This window comes from Sander vitreus, chromosome 22, assembly GCF_031162955.1.
Source record: "Sander vitreus isolate 19-12246 chromosome 22, sanVit1, whole genome shotgun sequence".
Classification (NCBI taxonomy): domain Eukaryota; kingdom Metazoa; phylum Chordata; class Actinopteri; order Perciformes; family Percidae; genus Sander; species Sander vitreus.
Window position 1 is genome coordinate 8,991,060 of NC_135876.1, and position 19,090 is coordinate 9,010,149.

The 19,090-nt window shown below is 40.1% G+C and overlaps 2 protein-coding genes across 3 annotated transcripts in view; one reads left to right on the forward strand and one right to left on the reverse strand.

The window, feature by feature from the left end:
- ahrra (aryl-hydrocarbon receptor repressor a) overlaps nt 1-5,524 on the forward strand; it is a 73,331-nt gene extending 67,807 nt beyond the window's left edge. Inside the window, exons 8-9 of the mRNA XM_078280514.1 lie at nt 602-810; nt 2,225-5,524. Coding sequence (XP_078136640.1) covers nt 602-810; nt 2,225-3,362 — 1,347 coding nt within the window. The 3' untranslated portion in view covers nt 3,363-5,524. The remainder of the gene's footprint in view (nt 1-601; nt 811-2,224) is intronic.
- Nucleotides 5,525-13,530: 8,006 nt separating this feature from the next.
- On the reverse strand, nt 13,531-19,030 carry pigm (phosphatidylinositol glycan anchor biosynthesis, class M). 2 transcript variants are annotated; one of them, XM_078280942.1, is made up of 8 exons: nt 18,621-19,030; nt 17,331-17,504; nt 17,046-17,166; nt 16,580-16,829; nt 15,441-15,544; nt 15,036-15,190; nt 14,002-14,103; nt 13,531-13,766 (listed from the first exon to the last, which is right to left on the reverse strand). In XM_078280942.1, the coding sequence occupies exons 1-8, from the start codon at nt 18,789-18,791 to the stop codon at nt 13,599-13,601; spliced, it is 1,245 nt and encodes a 414-aa protein (XP_078137068.1). In that variant the 5' UTR covers nt 18,792-19,030; the 3' UTR covers nt 13,531-13,598. The 2 variants fall into 2 exon arrangements, with proteins under 2 accessions (XP_078137068.1, XP_078137067.1); XM_078280941.1 differs by having other exon boundaries at nt 17,016-17,166.
- Nucleotides 19,031-19,090: the final 60 nt, after the last annotated feature.

Genomic DNA, 19,090 nt, shown 5'->3' on the forward strand with positions numbered 1-19,090 from the left:
ACTAAGATGGTGAACAGAACACGGTAAGCATCATACCTGTTTAACTTCACCATGATAGCATTGTCATTAGGAGCATTTCAGCATGCTCTTGTTGGCATTTAGCTCAAAACACCGATGTGCCGTTAGCATAGCCTGGAACTCACAGTTTTCTTTCTCAGTCTACTTTGCATTGTTTGCTAAACAGGTAAATTACATGCTAAACAGCATGCTAGCATTGTAACTGTGAGTATGATAGCATGGTGATGTTAGCATTTAGCTCAAAGCACCACTGTGTGTCTATACCCGTGTGTCTTGTTGAAATACTCTGTAATGTGCTTACCAGCATGTGCATGGTTCTTTTTCTTAAACAGTACATAGAGATATACAAAGCGTATCAAATGTAAAGTACTTTTCAGGAAGCAAAGGTTGACACTTTCTATATGTTTCCTGGAAGCAAACTGAAAACCAGTTTAATACATTTTAACTTTTCAAAAGCTAATGCTATCGTGTATTATTATTGTATAACTGGACATGCACATAAACAATAACACGCAGGACTTTTCAAAGAGCAAAGGATATACAGATCATTGGATATCTCAATTCTTCTTCTCTTTTGTCCCAGACTATGCAGTTCCAGGGTCGGTTGAAGTTCCTCCACGGTCAGAAAAAGAAGTCAGCCTCCGGGGCTCTGTTGCCTCCCCAGATGGCTCTATTCTGCATAGGTGTACCCCTCCTACTGCCCTCCATCACTGAGATGAAAATGAAGAACATGTTAATGCGGGGAAAGAACAAGGGAGGAGGTGGAGGGATTATCTCTGCACTGGAGCATGAGTAAGAGACCTCATACACATCAGTAACATCCTTGCAACATCACCTCAAGTTGGAGGGATGATGTACTGTATATTCACACTGTGTCCTAGTGTAAATTTTAATAGGACTAAACTGTTTTAATAGGGGTGTTATACTGTAATTAAAGGTCAAGCTTTTTAACACAAACTTAATGTCTCAGAACCTTTTGGTCCAAACTTGAGATTTGATGCATTTTGGCAGCCTGTTCTCTCCTCTAGAGATTATACTGATTTGCCTACTGGGGGAGCTAAAAGTAAAGGTCAAAATTGTAGACCTTAAAAGGCCAAAGCTGTCAGCAAAAAGATGCCCTCATAATTCATAAGGGCCGCCATGTTTACTTTAGTAAATAAGTACAGTTTACATGTAAAAACATACTTAGTAACTGCCTTAACTAAGATATATACATATTCAGAACAGTGTTAGAGTGATGAAAATGGGCATTCTTTCTCATGTATTATTTATTCATTTTTGAGAGATACCAATTTATTGCCCAGCAACAGCTTTATGAACACCCAAGCATTTACCCTGGGGCCCAGTTACCAACACAAACATAAGCCATTTCCCACCCAGCAGGCTCTCACACTAAACCAAATGAGTGCTGGACGCCTTACCTGTGGCCAATTAGGAGCAAATACATGTCTCAGCTTGGATAAGGCCCTCTCTGCTTCATGCATCATTAACAACTTTGGAAGGCTTAGAGGCCAGGAGTTGAGCTATAGTCAGGGAGCAGAGCCCTACCACCTCATCTGCTGTCCATTCCTTCTCAGCATCATTCAAGTTTCTTTAGAAAAATACCAATTACTTATAAGTGGACAGGCTGGTTGGACTTGGAGGCCATGATGCTTATTGGGTTGAGTCTTCAGCATGAGAACACTGCCTTCTTACAGTACACTCTAGTTTCATGTGTAATAATCGTGAGCCCTTTCTGGTGTTAGCCTTAATACAAATCTTCACTTTCATATTAATCAACATTAGAAATATAATGTGTTTTTAAGTCTAAAGCAAATAAAGATACAGTATACTGCAATGTTCTGCCTATAAACTTGGAGTGCGGGCCATCATTGATTTTTGGGTTATGGATGTTGACTCTGTTCTCAATTTTCAGATGAGATGAACTCCGGAAAAGATGAGTCACTTTTGGAATGATTGTCTCATGAACTTAAGTGAACCAATCCTAGATATTTGGGTTTTGAGTCATTCATCAATCAGTAGAAAAAACATTTCATTTGTGGACATTCCCATGTGGATATCTGGGCAGACCAATGATATGTTTAAGAGATCATCTCTTCTTGAATGTCCTCAAGGTCTACAGAAACGTTGTGTAATCTACACTGATTGGTTTGTCTTCTTGTTTCATGACTAATGATCTCCCTTTCCTGATCCCTCTTTTTGACAGTGAGCGAGGGGAACACCTCCGGAGGCATTCCTTCAGTGGAGGAATGGGTGACATAGCCGACCCTCTCCTCCTCTCCTGTCCCACTCCTGGGGCTACCCAGCGGGGTCACCACACTCCCTGGACCCCACTCTCCAAATACAACCTCAAGTACCGCCCTGAGGGTTTCTACAACCAGGAGGAGCCCCTCAACTACTGCAAGTCCACTATGGCTCCCCATAAAGGTGTCAGCCCAGGCCTGGGTGGCGGCTGGCCTCTGCGGCCAAACTCAGGTCCCCTGAGAGCGGGCCAAGGTGTCGGCTACATCCCCTCCAACCGCATGAACAAGGCCGGCCAGTATGGGAAGCCATACCGCCTTTCCCCCAACTGCCACAGTGGCAGAGGTAACGAGGTGTTTGTCTCTAAGCTCTATGGGAACGTCCAGATTCCCACAGACCCAGATGCCTACTGTGTGGACCTGGTGAAGAACGAGAACGGCTACGGGGAATGCTATGATGGCCATTTGATGCCTGAGATGCCACCCATCAAGGTAGAGCAAGACTCGGACTCTGAGAACGGCTGCGATGTCTACGGACGACCCTGGGCTTGCCGCGACCCAGAGGCCATCGACCGTCGCTATGGTAACGGGGTATACGACCAGAGCTCAGGCCTCCATCTCAAATCAGAGGCAGATTATTATGACCCGCAGTACTCGCCCTGTCAGCGAGGGAAAGCAGGAATCAGCCCGCCGTACAACAACGGTAACTATCAGAACTATGCAGTCAACAACAGCGGGAACACAACCGGCCGTCTCTTAAAATGCGACAAAGACTTGGGCAATGACAATGACAACAGCCAGTTTAGTCCTCAGAGACTCTCTCACTCAGACTCTCTATGCAGCAACCAATCAGTCAACCTCATGGACTATTCACAAGACCCTCACAAGGCCTACATGCACCCGGACTACAACAAGCACGACACTTATGAGTTCAAAGGGCACAGCCTGGTCCATTCGATCAAGCGGGAGCCCATGGACTCCCCCCCGTGGTCTGAGAGCGCTCATGACATGAGCCAGTCCATGATGGTTGGTCCACGGAATGTTATGCCATGTGTTATGAGCACAGGGCACCACAAGTCCAGTCCCTACATTTATTTGCCATAAAAGCGATTAGTGCAAACACAGAAGATAATTTCACACACACACACACACACACATGCACACACACACACACACACACACACACACACACACACACACACACACACACACACACAATATCAGTGTGCATTAAAGTACTTTGTATTGCGCGACATGCACCAGCATTACAAAAGGATTCCCAGGATTTAACATTTTAACATTTAACATGACTTCTTCTATTTGATGAAGGGGTCACAAACAAGGCTCAGGTTCCAGTGTTAGCATTGTGACAATCAAATATAATACTTTGAATCCAATTTATAGATAGATGATTTTGTTTTTAAGGAATACATTTTGTAGTTGGTTCCTAGCACTTTTGGATTTAGTGACAATGAGACGAATTACGTCTAGAAACACAATTTTATTTTGTTTTTTACGTGTTGTGTACACCTGTCCTTTGTGGGAGGAACAAAGATTTTGCTGTAAAAAGAGACGTACAAACATTGTACACATGAGATGACTTACACCTACTGCTGGGCTTATCAAGGGAGATGACTAATAAGGAGTCCGTGAAAACAACTTAAAGGATAATCTGCCTTGATGGTGGTTTTGCATGTTTAAGTGCTTTAACTATGAATCACCTACCTTTTTCTTTACTTGCCCCCAGTGATGTATGAATGGGATCTACTGGTTTCTATGCAATTTAGACTTCATTTAGACTAAATCAACTTTAATGAGACTTGAAACTGAATCAAGTGAAGTAAAAAAAAAAGTTTGGTCAAAGTTACATAATTGTTGCCAGATAATACGTTTGCAACCAGGGTCTGTTTTGAAAACACTCATTATTATGGCATTCAACAACTCTGATATCTATTGGCAGCTGCAAAAAATTAGTTTTTTAATGTGTGACACAACCAAATTCACATTATCTTTTCCACAACATCTTTGTTTACCCTAAATGTGTGTCCTGAATTGCGAGCATAGCGTACAATGCAATGCTTTTGTCAGAGCATCCTTAAATACACCAAGAAAGACAGTTTAAAAACTAAACAAAAAGGTTTCTCCTTGCAAATGCAGAATCCTTTTGAAAAAATGTGTAGTTAATGGACCAAAACATGTAAAACTATTGGCCAAAGTATAAGTATATTCACTACATCTGTTTATTAAACTAGAACAGGGGGCCACAGGAAGTAGGGAAACTAACCCTTAACCACCACCTGTGGTTCAAGCATGTGCTCCTTGGCTCTCACCTCCTTGTGGCAGAAATAAAAGATCACACTAGAATTGCCCTTTAAATTGCAGAACCTGAGATGAACTTGGACCTAAAAAAGATGGTCTGCGTCAGTTAAATGACGATGTTATTTATCAGTTGAAGGTTTGTTGGACAAGGTAGAAGTGTTTGTTTGAATTGAAGGAAAATATTGTTGACAGGTTTGATGTTCTAGCAATGCGCACAATCATTTTATCATTTTAAGTAATGCAAGTCCTGTTGAACATACAAATAATTGATAGATTTATGTAATTTTATATCAAAGCTAATGTTGTACAGTTTAGATTAGTGTTTAGGCAAGATCGGCATTTCAACTCGATACAGCCTATCTCACTGCAGATATGACACATTTCCTTTGAAATGAATATACACTTTTCGTGTTGTCTTTTGAGTCCGAAAACATCAGACATTGTCTTCACAATCAATATGTTTGCACAAATGCATTAAAAGCACCACATTGGATTCAATGTTAGAGTCTCAGTTCTGTGGAGCTACTGTTGTAGTTTCTAAATTGCACTACTGGGAGTAGTTCAGTTGAAGTTCAGCCTACCCAGACAGGTTTTTTGAGTCAACACGCACAACTGTACATGGTGTCACTGTTGTGACTTTGTCTTTTTCTCTTAGTGTGTGTTCATTTCAATAAATGTTTGATCATTCGTATTTATTGTAAGAGGCAAAAGTGTATAATTTAAAAACTACATTTTTTACTTCTTTTCTGTTTCATTAAGGTAAATAAATATGGCTTATTTTCTTGCTATCTTTTTGATAATTGTTAAAAAGACTGTCATACTTGTCTCATGGAGGAGGTAGCTGCAAGGTAGCGAACACAGTGTACATATGCAGTGTCTTCCAATGTTTCTACGTGTTTTTTTGCAAATGGGACTTATGTATTAAAAGACTTTTCTTTAAATGGAAACTCTGGGTGAAGTGTTGTTCTTTTGCCATTAGGCGAATAATAAACAAGGCAACAAATTACTGCCAGCTTGGTGGGCGAGTAACATATCAACATGATTACATTTAATGGCATTCTGGACTAAAACAAAAAACACATCTACAGTAGAGCTGGGCAATATATCGATATTATATCGATATCGTGATATGAGACTAGATATCGTCTTAGATTTTGGATATTGTAATATGGCTTAAGTGTGGTCTTTTCCTGGTTTTAAAGGCTGCATTACCGTAAAGTGATGTCATTTTCTGAACTTACCAGACTGTTGTAACTGTTCTATTATTTGCCTTTACCCACTTAGTCATTATATCCACATTACTGATGATTATTTATCAAAAATCTCATTGTGTAAATATTTTGTGAAAGCCACGATAGTCAACACTACAATATCGTTGCGGTATCGATATCGAGGTATTTGGTCAAAAATATCGTGATATTTGATTTTCTCCATATCGCCCAGCCCTAATCTACAGTAATCAGATTACAGACAATTAGTTACGTTTGAATATTGTCTTGCATTGTCAGACCTGTCTCCACAGCGCTGTGAAAAAAAGGTCTGGGTTGTCTGCATTTCTTTAAACCAATCACAATCGTCTTGGGCAACGTTAAGCTCCGCACGCAGCGATGGTGGCTCTCCAAAATAGTCTCGGGAAGGAACTTGTTTCGGTGGAACATTTTCACCCCGCAAAAGAAAACACCACATACAATATTAAATGAAGTTAACTGTTCACACAAAACAGTAACGTGAGCTATTTAAATTAGCTGGACAGATGAAATGTAATTTGAGAGGAAATGTCGTAAACATAATCTTTGTAAATCTTTACAATCATTCAGAGAAAGAACCAAGCAGGCCAGACTACGTTGAATATGAATATGACACAGCTGTACTGTTAATGACAAGCCTTTGTATCCATCATGTAAGATTTGCAATAGACGAGTGAAAGCATACAGCAACGTGGCTTTGTGAAAGAAAGTCCTTTGCAAAAGCTTGGTACAATGTTTAAAAAACGTATACATTGTATAGAAATACATTAGATTCACTATAGATAGTTTTTTTTTCTTTAACAATGCCATGTCAATATCATGGAGCTCAATCAAATAATGTAAACTAATGTACAACAAGGTCACTCTACTAATCTAATGGTTTCCTGCTCTCATAAATGCTTTCAAGAATGAAAAATAAACAAATGTATTGTTCGGTTAACATCGTTGTCTCCTTAGTAGCTTTTGAATGTTTTACGTGTACAGTACCAAATATGGTCTCATCCTTTGGATTTGTGTCTCTATTAATAATAAATACTCAGCAGAACAGGATACAGAGTATCTCTAGCCACATTGCCTGTATGATTAATGTGCTGTAAAGTTGGCATGACAGCTCCTTCACACGATCTGGGAAACTCAACACCAGTCTCTCACCACTGTCTAGGAGATGGGCTAGAGCCAGGGGAATGTTGGTCTCCACAGAGAGGTATAGGCAAGAATAGAAGCAGGGAACAACAAGAAGAGAGAGAGCGAGAGAGAGAGAGAGAGAGAGAGAGAGATGTAACCTAAAAGCTGTCGTAAAGTCCTGGTCCTCAGGATTCCCAGGAGAGGCGGACTTCTATCTTATTAGGTAGTTCATTGAATTCACCCGATGGGTTTAAAATAGTCCCTGAACATTCACTATTTTCTTTATCCCTCTGAACAGAGTAGCACAGTTTGGATTACAGTACGCAGCATTTTTCTATCACCATGTCCAGATATCAGTCGTATAAAAGTTGCATTGTGACAGAGAGAACGGCCATTAAGTGATATATCTATATCCACGACGTTCCACTTCCAGGATTCCGGTACCGTCCGCTTTCTTTGTGTTGGCATTTTAAACTCCGGTGGATTTCTGAGGACTATGGTTAACTGCTCCTCAGATCTCTGCAGGGTAAATCCAGACAGCTAGCTAGACTATCTGTCCAATCTGAGTTTTCTGTTGCACGACTAAAACAACTTTTGAACGTACACGTTCCACCAAAACAAGTTCCTTCCCGAGGTTATTTTGCAGAGGCTCCGTGGCTCTGCCCGCTGCTTAGTGCCGCCCATGACGATTGTGATTTGTTTAAAGAAATGCCAATAAACCAGACCCTCCTGCGCAGCGCTGTGGAGGAAGGTCTGGCAATGCAAGATTATTAAATGATAACCCACCATTACTGTAGATTATAGTGGCTCGGAGCCCAAATTCAGGGTCCAAAAGAGTCATTTTGTTACACAGTAATGAATATGAGGTCTATGCAGAGGGCATTTACTAATGCCCTTTGGCCTTTGGTGGCTGTGTAAAGCCCTTAGTGAATAGATTAGTTCTTACGGCTTCAGTGTGAAATACAAATATTATCCATTTCTAAAGTCTGGCTGGCCATCAGCAAGCCATCTAATTTTTCTTATATTATAAATTAGGTCAAAAGAAACTTCCAAACCATGTGGTTGCAGATAATAGAACACAAAAAATAGGTTTAGGAATAGAGCAAATGCTGGGATTCTAACAATTACAACACTGGAACATGGAAACTATTCATTTAAATAAGAAAAATAACTGAACTCACACCACAGGAGTAGCTACGGCAGGAGTAGTGTCCTCTTGTGCAGCACTATTTTGCATAGTGGCCATATTCAAAAACGCAGGTTAGATGACACCCTGGGACTCAGTGGGAAAGAATCGTTTCTTTTTTCTTGTTTTGCTTTATTACAACTGTAACACTAAAAAACTAAATGATTGAATAATCGCTCTTGGCATTAAATTGAGTGGGCACTTGGCTAGGTAGAGCCACAGAAAAACAATGAAATGCATGGCATGTGTTATAGGCATGATGCTAAGTGATAAGGATGACGTCAGTACAGCCATGTATCCTGCTGAGCTTGACCTCTAACCTCTTTTTTTGCTTAAACACTTGATCCTATATGACCATTAACTGCAGTGGGTCACTCACTGGTTTGCTCTGATTTGAAAGACGGTTACACTTTACTTGAGGGTATCGACATAAGAGTGACATGACACTGTCATGAACGTGTCATAAACATTATAAACAAGTCATAAACGTTTATGACATAACGCTTCTTTTAGTAGGTGTCATTCGGTTTTTGTCATGACAAGTTATGGTTAGGGTTAGGGTTCATGTGTCATGACAGTGTCGTGTGTTCATGACAGTGTCATGTCATTCTTATGTAGATACCTTCAAGTAAAGTGTTAATTAACAAGCTTCTCCCACTGATTCCACAGCCATCGTCGTTCCTCTGTCTAATCCCTCCCAGAAGCTCGGTTTTGTTTCACCACAGTAAGACTATAGCTTATAGGGAATTACAGGTTACACAAGGATCAGTTAGTGCGGAGATTTTACTTATTGGGATGATTGCGAGCTTGTATGTGCATGTGTGTAAGTGTGTGTGTGTATTTGCATGTTTGTGTAGCGAGTATAGCCACATCCACTATGTTTGTTTGCGAACAGACTACTAATCCTGTTCTGATCTTCACCTTCATCTTTAACAATATTATAGAAAACATATCATAAGATAAGTTCCAGGACCAACATTCATATATAGTACATAAAAAACATAGCACATGGTATGACATTTATTTGGTCTTGAACTTTTTTATTTATTTATTTTTTTTATTTTTAAGAATTAAGCTTTTTGATTCAGTTTATTATCCTATTGAACTTAATGTATATGGAAGCAATAGAGCAAACAAAACCTGAAAAGATACCTGAAAATGGTAACGTCGTGTAAATATAATATGTTTTAAACTTTAAAAGTGCTGTCATTTAAAAAACTAATCGAATGGGAATTCTGTGGCTAAAATAGACTAGATTTACAATAATATGGTTCACACTATCGTGCATAAAAAAAAACAAAAAAACACGTTGAGTAACGAAGTTACTCATGTGCACGATGTCCATGTTGGTCTAATGTATGGGTCAGTGTGTTGTGTCAATATATCATTGGTAAAATATAATTGGTATCCTCAAAACTAGCATTTCTCCATTTTAAACACTTCCCATAACTGTACACTTCCCTTGTTAATTCCTCTGGTGAACAGTATTTTGATGATTCAGTATGCAAAAAGTTATTCAATGGTGATATATCAGTATTGATGTACTGTACACCCATTCGGCCCCGCACAGTACAGTAGAGAAGAACTGTTCTCTTCCTCTTGGTTTAAACCTGCACTATCCAATTAAGATCCTCCTTCCTCCTCCAGTTGTCCTGAGTGTAACTCTGCATTCAGTTGTTGGGCCTTCACTTGAACAGGTACTTAATAACCCTTGTGTTGTCAATCGGGTCACCGGGACCGAAAGACAAAACAAGGGTTAATACAGCACCTTAGTGCTTTTTTGTACAGCATTTTGGTCAGCTTAAACTGTGTTTAAATGTGCTCTAGAAATAAACTTTACTTACTTACTTTACAAGAGATAGGGTTTAGAGAGCAATTCTCAACAAAGTAAACGGAAGTACATAACACTTGTGTTGTCTTCCATTCGACCATGCATCGTCCTCCTGGGTCAAAACAGAAAATCAACAGTTCTTACTTTTTTTGTTTTTGTTTTCAAATGTTAAAAAATTGAACAAAACACCCAAAATTGTGAATGAAAGTAGAGATCCGATCTTTTGTTGTACTTGCGAAAGCGCAAAGTATGGAATCATCCACGGATGAGGCTGACTTCAAATGTTTAATATTTGTCAGCATGCACGCACACCATCACGCCATATGACGGGGTGAGAATGACAAAGAACGAAACAGAGAGGAAGAGAAGTGGAGAGACAAAACCTAGAGGTGAGAAAAGAGAAGTTAGCTTGGGAAAGGGGTGAAAACAATGAAAAGCGCACATCCAATCAAGAGAGAGGAGTGATGGCTTAGGGCAACTGTAGTGTAAGCAAGTGTTTGATGCTTGTTGACAGCTGTATCTGTGAGGTGGGGGGAGAGAGAGAGCGTGTGGGTGCGTTTGTGTGCAGACCAAGACTTATAATCCTATACCATGCAAGGTTGCGTGACCGTTCATACCCAACTCTTTGCTGCTCTGCACACCATTTTCCCTAATTGGTTACACCCACTCTTCTCTCTCTCTCACTCTCACACACACACACACACACACACACACACACACACACACACACACACACACACACATACACACACACACACACACACACACACACACACACACACACACACACACACACACAACAATGTCCGCATCTCCCCTCCCCATATCCCCCGGTGACAATGAGGAGAATCCTTGAGGGTATATCACAGACACGCATGTTCATACACTTATGCATGCACATTATCATGCACATATACACACACCCTACAAAGCATATGGAAGACAGTCACGCAATCCCACGCCCATATCCCCCACAACCTTGCCACATCTTGCTTCCTGATTACAATTAGCTAACGAACAATAGACAGCACCTTTATGCTTTATTGCTTACTTTCTTTAGCTCTGTCAATGCCTTTAAAGCAGTAGTTTCCCATCTTTTTTGTCTTTTCCCACAGCTGTGACAGATGAACTCAAACCCCTCCAAACCACCAGCATGTTCCAAATATATTCAATTGATTTGAAACTGGGTGTTATTTACTATTGAGTCAGATTTGTCAATTTGTTGTACTACAACCACAGCAAAGTTCTGAAAATTCATAACTTTATGAATAAGCTATTTCAGTTATTTCTCATGTACTACGTTTATTTGTTGTTTTGTTTTTAACCATTTTCCCAACACGTTTGGCTAACCATTGCAACTATTTATCATACTTTTGGCTATTTCAATAGTTTTGCCCTTTTGGCTTAGTATTTTAACTGTTTATCCGTTACTGTACTCATTACTTTCAGCTAACTGTTTTAACTGTTTATCCATTACTTTTAACTGTTTATCCGTTACTTTTAGCTAACAATTTCAACTATTTATACTTTACACTGTTATCCCAAATTAGAAACTAGAAATTTGCGTGGAAACCGTTGCCTTAAACAGTTTTTACACGAGGTGAAACTTAACAGGTCAAGCTGTATTAACAGAGTGGTAAGTTGATGAAGTAGACAAATCAAGTTTACATTAGTAGTCATTACCAAAAATCATTAGTAAACTTAGTTTACTTTTGTTCAAATATAATAAATATGAAACATCATGCTCTTCTTATCAAAACTACAGAAATATATAATCTTCATAAATATGTTTTTATCTTTGTTACAGAATAGTTTTATTCTATACTTTAGTTCCATTAAAACAGAAAGAATGACAATTCAAAGGCTGTAATTTCCAACGTGCTCTGCATGACTGTGGTTAATCATGCTCTACCTCACGGCCCAGACCCCATCAGTCCCCCCCCCCCGGGGTCTCGGTCATGGTGCAACAACAAATGTTGATGAACATGAACACTAAATCAACCATAGAAAACTAAAACCCAGATAACGTTAATGCACACCCAAAACAATTACAGAAAAGTATTATAACACACTTTAACTAGGACAGAAACCGTTCAGGACGTATGTTTTTTCCCATGAGCCTTTGCAACGCTTCAGCAGAACAGTCCAAATGACCCCGCCCCTCCCATACAGAAACTTAACATCCTTCAGTTATCTCTGCTTAATATGATCTGTGCACTGCATACTTAGGCTGATTATTACAAACAACTAATGTGATTCAGTAATGAATATGTTTTTTTAACAAAACATGAAAGAATAAGTGAGCACTCTCAATCACTATATATTTAGCTGACTTCAATATGCATATTCAATATTATTATATTGATTAAAAATGTGGATATCACAGTAAATATTAGAATAATTGTTATTTTGATTTTGTCAAATGAGTTTGAGTTTGGTTGGGATTGCCTGAATTAAATCATTAAAAAAAAATGTGTTGAAGAAGAACAACATTCATATTTTCAGTCCTAGGGATTTCAAAATATACAGCTGAATGTGATGGTATTCAGTGGGATGCAGTTTTAAAATGAAATGGTTTATGAGTGTGCCCAGGGGCAACTAGCCAGTTGAAAGGTTACTGAGTGCAACCTGGTGAATCATGAACTAGACATGCAGGCCACAGCTGACCGTGAATCATACACACATGCACACACATACACATACACAACACAAAAGCAAGTAAGCTCTCTTTCTCTCACACACACACACACAGATAGACAAAGTGTTTTACAAGAATGTCTCAGGAAAGCCACTAATTCAACCCTCTACTGTGTATCGCACATGTTTCCACAAATACATGTTAATATTACTGTTATGCACTCCCACAATCAATCCCGTTGGGCAGGGCCAGCAAACGTGATCTGAACATACAGGACTAGTGAATGCTCTAATAATTTCAAGTGAGATTAGGGGGAGACTACATAATACAGTGATTTTTTGGTTGTATTCATGCTCCAGTTGACTGATTAATCTGTGAGGGTTACACAAGGATAGACGCTCAAGCGTTTTTCTTCTGCTGGAGAATGCTTCCACCTACTGGTCACAACTGCACACTGCAGCCGAGGAAGTCTTTAAAAATCACATCTCATTCCATATGTAATATAAATGTAATATATGCCCCTATATCAATGTCATATGTGTTACTTATAAGGCGATATATTATTATCACATACATCCTTTGGATATATGAAGATATAAGTGTATAACCCTAACTCTTCACAATGATTTACCAACATAATGGTGTGATCTGCCACAGCAATTTGCGCAACACGTCACTGTATTTTCCCAACAAACTAAGAAAAAGCCCAGCTATACACAATCAGCCTATTTTTCCCTTTGGAATGAGAAAGTGCTTACAATCCTCAAGAAATGACAATGCCAACCAAAAACATCTGAATGGTGTGTTAAATATTTTGGTAGAGAGCTGTTTAACATCATGGTTGTTAAAGAATGACAGGAAATGCCATTGTATGAATCTGTTCTGGGCTAAAATTATTTAGGTAATTAAGTACTGGGGAGACTTAACAAAATAAACACTTTATTTTTTAACATATATCCATAGTCCATCATCTTAAGTTAAAAATACTGGAATGTCATTCAACCTTCAGTCTCTGTGAAGTTTGTGTTGGTTTGTAATGGGCTACGATCTGAATCAAGATGGAGGAGTTGATGATCAAAAAGAGCAATCCAGCAAGCCAGATCAACAGGAAGGTGTTGTAGCCTTCAAACTCCAGGAAGTAGGCTGGGCCCAACCAGATACCCTGATAGTGGAGAGGAAATATAATAGTTTTCTTCATACCAACATGAATTTTAGTTACTTCGGCTTTAATATTGTGAATATAAGAATCGATACAGGTGAACAAGAGACTGGAAGACATTGACTGGAAGGCATCAATGCATCTACCACTGAAGATGCACTATTTTAATGCCAATAGAATTAATGACAGTTTGTTATAATATGAGGATTTTGTCCGATAATGCGATAAATTGACTTACCTGTCCAACAAACCAGAGGAGCAGCAGTCCCACTCCCTGTTTTAGTGACAGACTCAGATGTGGGATGACCAGAGGGAGTAGACACAAATACCACAGGAAGTACTATGAAAGGTTAACAGGCAAACATTATTAAATGCTCTGAGAAGGGTGTGAGCTATGGCTATGTAATATTATACACATATTGTAACTACATTAATATTCACAGTGCCTGTGGCTGGAGGACAAAACAAATTAACTTCTGATGGGTGGGAACCAGTTCTAATACACAAATTAGCTCCTTTTTCACAAGTAACACTAAGAGGTAACCCTAAAGGCTCTGACACACCAACCCGACGGCCGACCGTCGGCAGAAAAGGCGGTCGGACTGATCATTCGGCTCCCGTCGGTCCAAAAAGTGTCTCGGAACACACCGAAGCGACGCCGACTTGAGCGTACGTTCTGCGCGTGCGCGAGACGTAATACGTCTCCGTAACAGCAGGCGGCGCTAATCTGTATTGTCGGCCAAAAAAAATAATGGAAAATAATGAACGCATCACGTGGGTCTTGCTTCTCCCGAATTTCAAAGCCGACCAAAATGGCGGCTCGTTCGGAATACGATCTCGTATTTTACGAAAATAAGTCACTGAAACGTGTTTGTACAGTCTGTCTGTTTTTTTTTTTTTTTATTGACAAAGGTCAGTTTTAAAGATTTTCGTGAGATTTTGAGAGGCGTTCGTCGTGCTCATCCCGCTCGTCAATTCCGGTAAGTGTCTTAACATAAGTGCACTGATTCGCTAGTCAAGGGCTAGCACTCCACCAATCAGATTGGTCGTTGACTCCGACTGCCCACTGGCCGATTCAACATGTCAAATCAGCCCAAATGAACGCCGACGGCTCCTCCGACTGACGACGGCACGGAACACACCAAACAGACTCGAGTCACCGACCTCGCCAGACTGTCCGACGGCCGATAATCAGGTTGGTGTGTCAGCACCTAATGAACTTGTGATATCAAACTGGAAATGCATCATCTAAACTCGACTTAGACTATGTACCTGTGAAGTGCAGACTTTGTTGAAAGAGACAAAGATTGCGGTGTGCAGGAAACAGCAGAAGGCCAGGTCAGAGTAAAAGGCCCATGATGCCACCAACAGCAGGATGAGCTGTGGCAAGAAAGCTACCAGGCCAAGCCACTGGCTCCACCTGCCGTCTGTACCAACAAAAGACAAAAACATTTGGCCAGTCTAAGAAAGCTGCATCATCTCCTGTAAATTTACACTCCCAATTAACACAGAGGAACAAGGAAAATACATAATAAACATACTTTCAACTTTATAACTGATTCAATAAACAAGCATTTCATCGCAGCTGACCATGAGCTTTAACTTCATGCTGGTCTGTATTCTGTCGGCAGTAAGTTGTCACACTAGGAGGCTATAAATGGCTGGAGCAGTGAATACCTGTGGTGAGGTAGAGCATATAGAAGTATGGAGAGAAGTTGTGTCTGATGTCCCTTCTGGTCAGATGGTACAAGTAGGTCTCATGAAGGAACTCCCATCCATACCTGGTAATACAGGAGAGGATTATTAAAGTGTTATTTATTTCATGTGAACGTGTATTTCTTCAGATAAGGGATGATGTGGAGAGGCTAATATTAAGTCATATTAGAAATACTTAAATCAGATATTTTAAGCACCATGTTTTGTAGCATCTGAATACTTTAGGGCGAGTTTTAACAAATCATGTCTTACCAGCTGAATCATTTTTAAAAGGACAATTCCGGCGCAAAACGAACCTAGTAACGGATGTGTACCCACTCTGTCGTTCTCTGGGACGTTTTCATGCTAACTGATTGTGTTTGTAGCTTGAAAGAAGCTAGCGCGGACCGCTGGTTAGCTTACAACGCCAGTATTCGGGGCACATGGAAAGTAAAAATAAATTGCTATTTTGTACCACTAAAAAGGCTCAAAATATCACCAAACTTCAACGGTAGCATAGCGAGTGTCCCTACATGTTAACTGAACTTTGTAAGTACAGACAGTTTATTGAATGAAGAGCTGCGGGAGCTCTGTGAAAGGGCTACGAGAGAGAGAGAGCTATGCCTCATATTTCAGGAAACTGGTGGTGTACCTGCGGACATTGTGAAGCTATGGCCGAACAGGAGTGTCTGTGTTGCACGGAGTGGGACCTGTTGCGTCGCAACACCCAAGAGTGTTTTGTACAGTCTGAAGATTGTGCCCTGAATACTAGCGTTGTAAGCTAATCAGCGGTCCATGCTAGCTTCTTTTAAGCTACAAACACAATCAATTAGCATGAAAACATGTCCCAGAGAACGACAGAGTGGGTACACATCCGTTATTAACCCCTAGGTTCGTTTCGCGCCGGAACTGTCCTTTAAGTTCTCTGGACTTTTTACACTTGAACAACAGAACCAGGACATGTCTGCATTTCGGAGAAATCTAACTCCATGCAAAAAATAGTTTGGTAGGGTTAAACACCTATTGTAATATGTAATACTTCCTATGCAGAGTAAAACATCACAGTCAAAATGAAAACCTTGTTACTGTGTGTTTGTGTGCAATTTCTGTGTTCATCTCACATATAATAGAAGAGGGCTGTGAGCATAAAGAAAACTCCTCCGGCCACACTTGCAAAGAGAAACAGCTCTCGGTTGAGAAAGCTTCCCATAAATCCAATGAACCTCCTCCACCTCCACCTCTTATAGTTCTCCTCGGATCTGGTCTCAAACGTGCGCAGGGTTAGAGCGATGGGCAGAGCATATGTAACAGGATAGATCTTCATATGAACTGACAGACCATAGAATATGGCTGCCCATATCAGATGCCTGGCTAGAAGAAAAACGGTAAAAACGTATTGGCACAGAAGCTGTGTATATATTACCTTACACAATTAGTGATATCTACATAATTTTGCCATATAATTATGAGATAAAATGTGTTTTTGAAGCCACACCCACCCACCCACCCACCCACACACCCACACACACACAATACAAAGTAATGTCACCAGCACACCTTCAATACAAAGTAATGTCACCAGCACACCTTCAATACAAAGTAATGTCACCAGCACAAGGGCTGCCAGGATTGACTCAGCATTCCCACGGCTGGATACTCCCATTGGAAGGGGGTTAAGGAGCCACAGAGAACAAACACGACGTGCAGTCTGAAAAACAAACAAGTAATGTGCACTCTGCATTTTCAAGAAGACTCTATACTGTTGTATTACAGGACAAAATGATATATTTGCAACAATGGTCAGCAATTATCAATAAAACATGCTAATAAAAGCATTTATGGTCAACAAGGAACAGATTGAACAAAACATACCTCTGAGCCCAGACCTCTCAGGCGAAGGATTCTATAGATGAGCAGTCCTGACAGCACATCACACACAATGAAGAGGATCTTGCCAAACACCATGCTGAGATAGATGTTAGGGGTGAGCAGCCAAGCTAGGAGAGGGGTGTAGCGGTAGGTTGATCTGTTGTACGGGGACTGCCCCTGTGCAAAAGTGTCCCATATTTAAATGATGTAGTACTGCACAGAAGTATAGCAACAAAGTGTACTTAGCTAGCTAGTACAAGTACTCTTGATGCAGAATGGCATTGATATGCAATACGCAGTACTTTAATGGTGTAGCTGGTGGAGGTAGAGTTAAATTTAACTGCGTCACATAATGTTGGGGAGTTATATCTGTAACAATAGGGTGACCAGACATCCCCGGTTTCGGTGACCTGTCCCCAGCTGGAGCTGTCCCCGGAAATGTCCCCGGTTTTCACTGTGACTGACAGACCCGAAATTGCAGTTGCCGACTGCAGCTGTCTCGTTTAATACTGGACCAATGTCAAAGGTGCAAAAATATGAAGAAAAAACTATTCCACTTGTGTGTGCATGGTTATAATTCTGAAGTGCAAAATAGTTCAGACTACCGCACAAATATTTCCATCCATAGATAAGAATAATCAAGTCTAACCTCTGAAATTCTTTTCAAAGTGCACCAGATTGATGCATTTAAACGTTAAAATAGACTAAATGTCCTTACAGGGGAGCATGCCCATGGGCCCCCCTAGGGGGGGCTTGTGCCCCAGTGCAGCTCTAGGTCTAGTGACGCCCCTGGAGCAGTGTCCCCGTTTTAAGTTTTACAAAGATTAAAAACATTACCTGTTTTGGAGGTTTTTACGCTTCTGAGCTGAAAATGTCCCCGGATTTTGTCTCAGAAATCTGGTCACCTTATGTAACAATACTACATGTTATATTAAACTATCATATGTTTTGTATGTAAAATCGTAATCTGAAAGGCAACGAGTAACTTGTTAGTAGTTGATTAAAAAAAACATATGTAACGTTAGTGGAATAAAAAGTAATTATTTGCTTCTGCAATATAGCTTTTGATTTTTGAAGTTTAGCTTGAATGTTTGACGTTTTAAAAGACTGTAGTAGAAGTAGCGTAGCATGATATTAGCATTATATTGCTAACAGTAGTATCTAAAATTTACTTTAGAATTTTCCTTTCAACTATTGGTGTCAGCAATGTATTAGTAGACCTATTAGCTTTATCTGGCTAAGGTTACTTTAACTGTCCTCCCCCTGTCACATACATTATAGGACTTCTATTACCTCAGTAATGAATCTTGCAGCATCTGTGAACACATGGTAGTCAATGTCAGTGTACTTCACCACCATAGTCCTATCCTGGTAGTCTCCATAAGCGACCAAGGCCAGTCGTAAAGCGAATGAAGCCGTGAAAAGGACATGTTTTTCTGTGAGCTTGGTTATTAGCTTCTCCATCAGCAACCAAGCGGGGGGAAACCTGATTAGCAGGCTTCACTAGGAGCTAAATTAGCTAGTTTTCTCGTCTTTAAGCTGGAATACGTTAGCCAGAGTTTCCGTTTCTCTCATCTCAGCTTGCTTTTAAGAGATTTCTGGTATTATTGTCGTCATGTTTCGTTAAAAGGCGATTCGTTTTTCCATTAACTTCAAACATGACAACTAGGAAGTTATCCAGAAGTGTACTTCCAATTTCTTATTTTCTACTCAAGGCACGAACATAGCAGTGCATTAGCACCACCTACTGTGCTGGAGTAGGA

What these genes read in the sequence shown, in the direction of transcription:
- pigm (XM_078280941.1), bottom strand. Translation starts at nt 18,791, where the DNA reads ATGGAGAAGCTAATAACCAAGCTCACAGAAAAACATGTCCTTTTCACG. An exon ending in ACAGCCCTCTTCTATTATAT is followed by an intron (nt 15,545 to 16,579) that starts GTGAGATGAACA and finishes CTGTATTACCAG; the next exon opens with GTATGGATGGGAGTTCCTTC. An exon ending in TCCTCTGGTTTGTTGGACAG is followed by an intron (nt 13,767 to 14,001) that starts GTAAGTCAATTT and finishes CTCCACTATCAG; the next exon opens with GGTATCTGGTTGGGCCCAGC.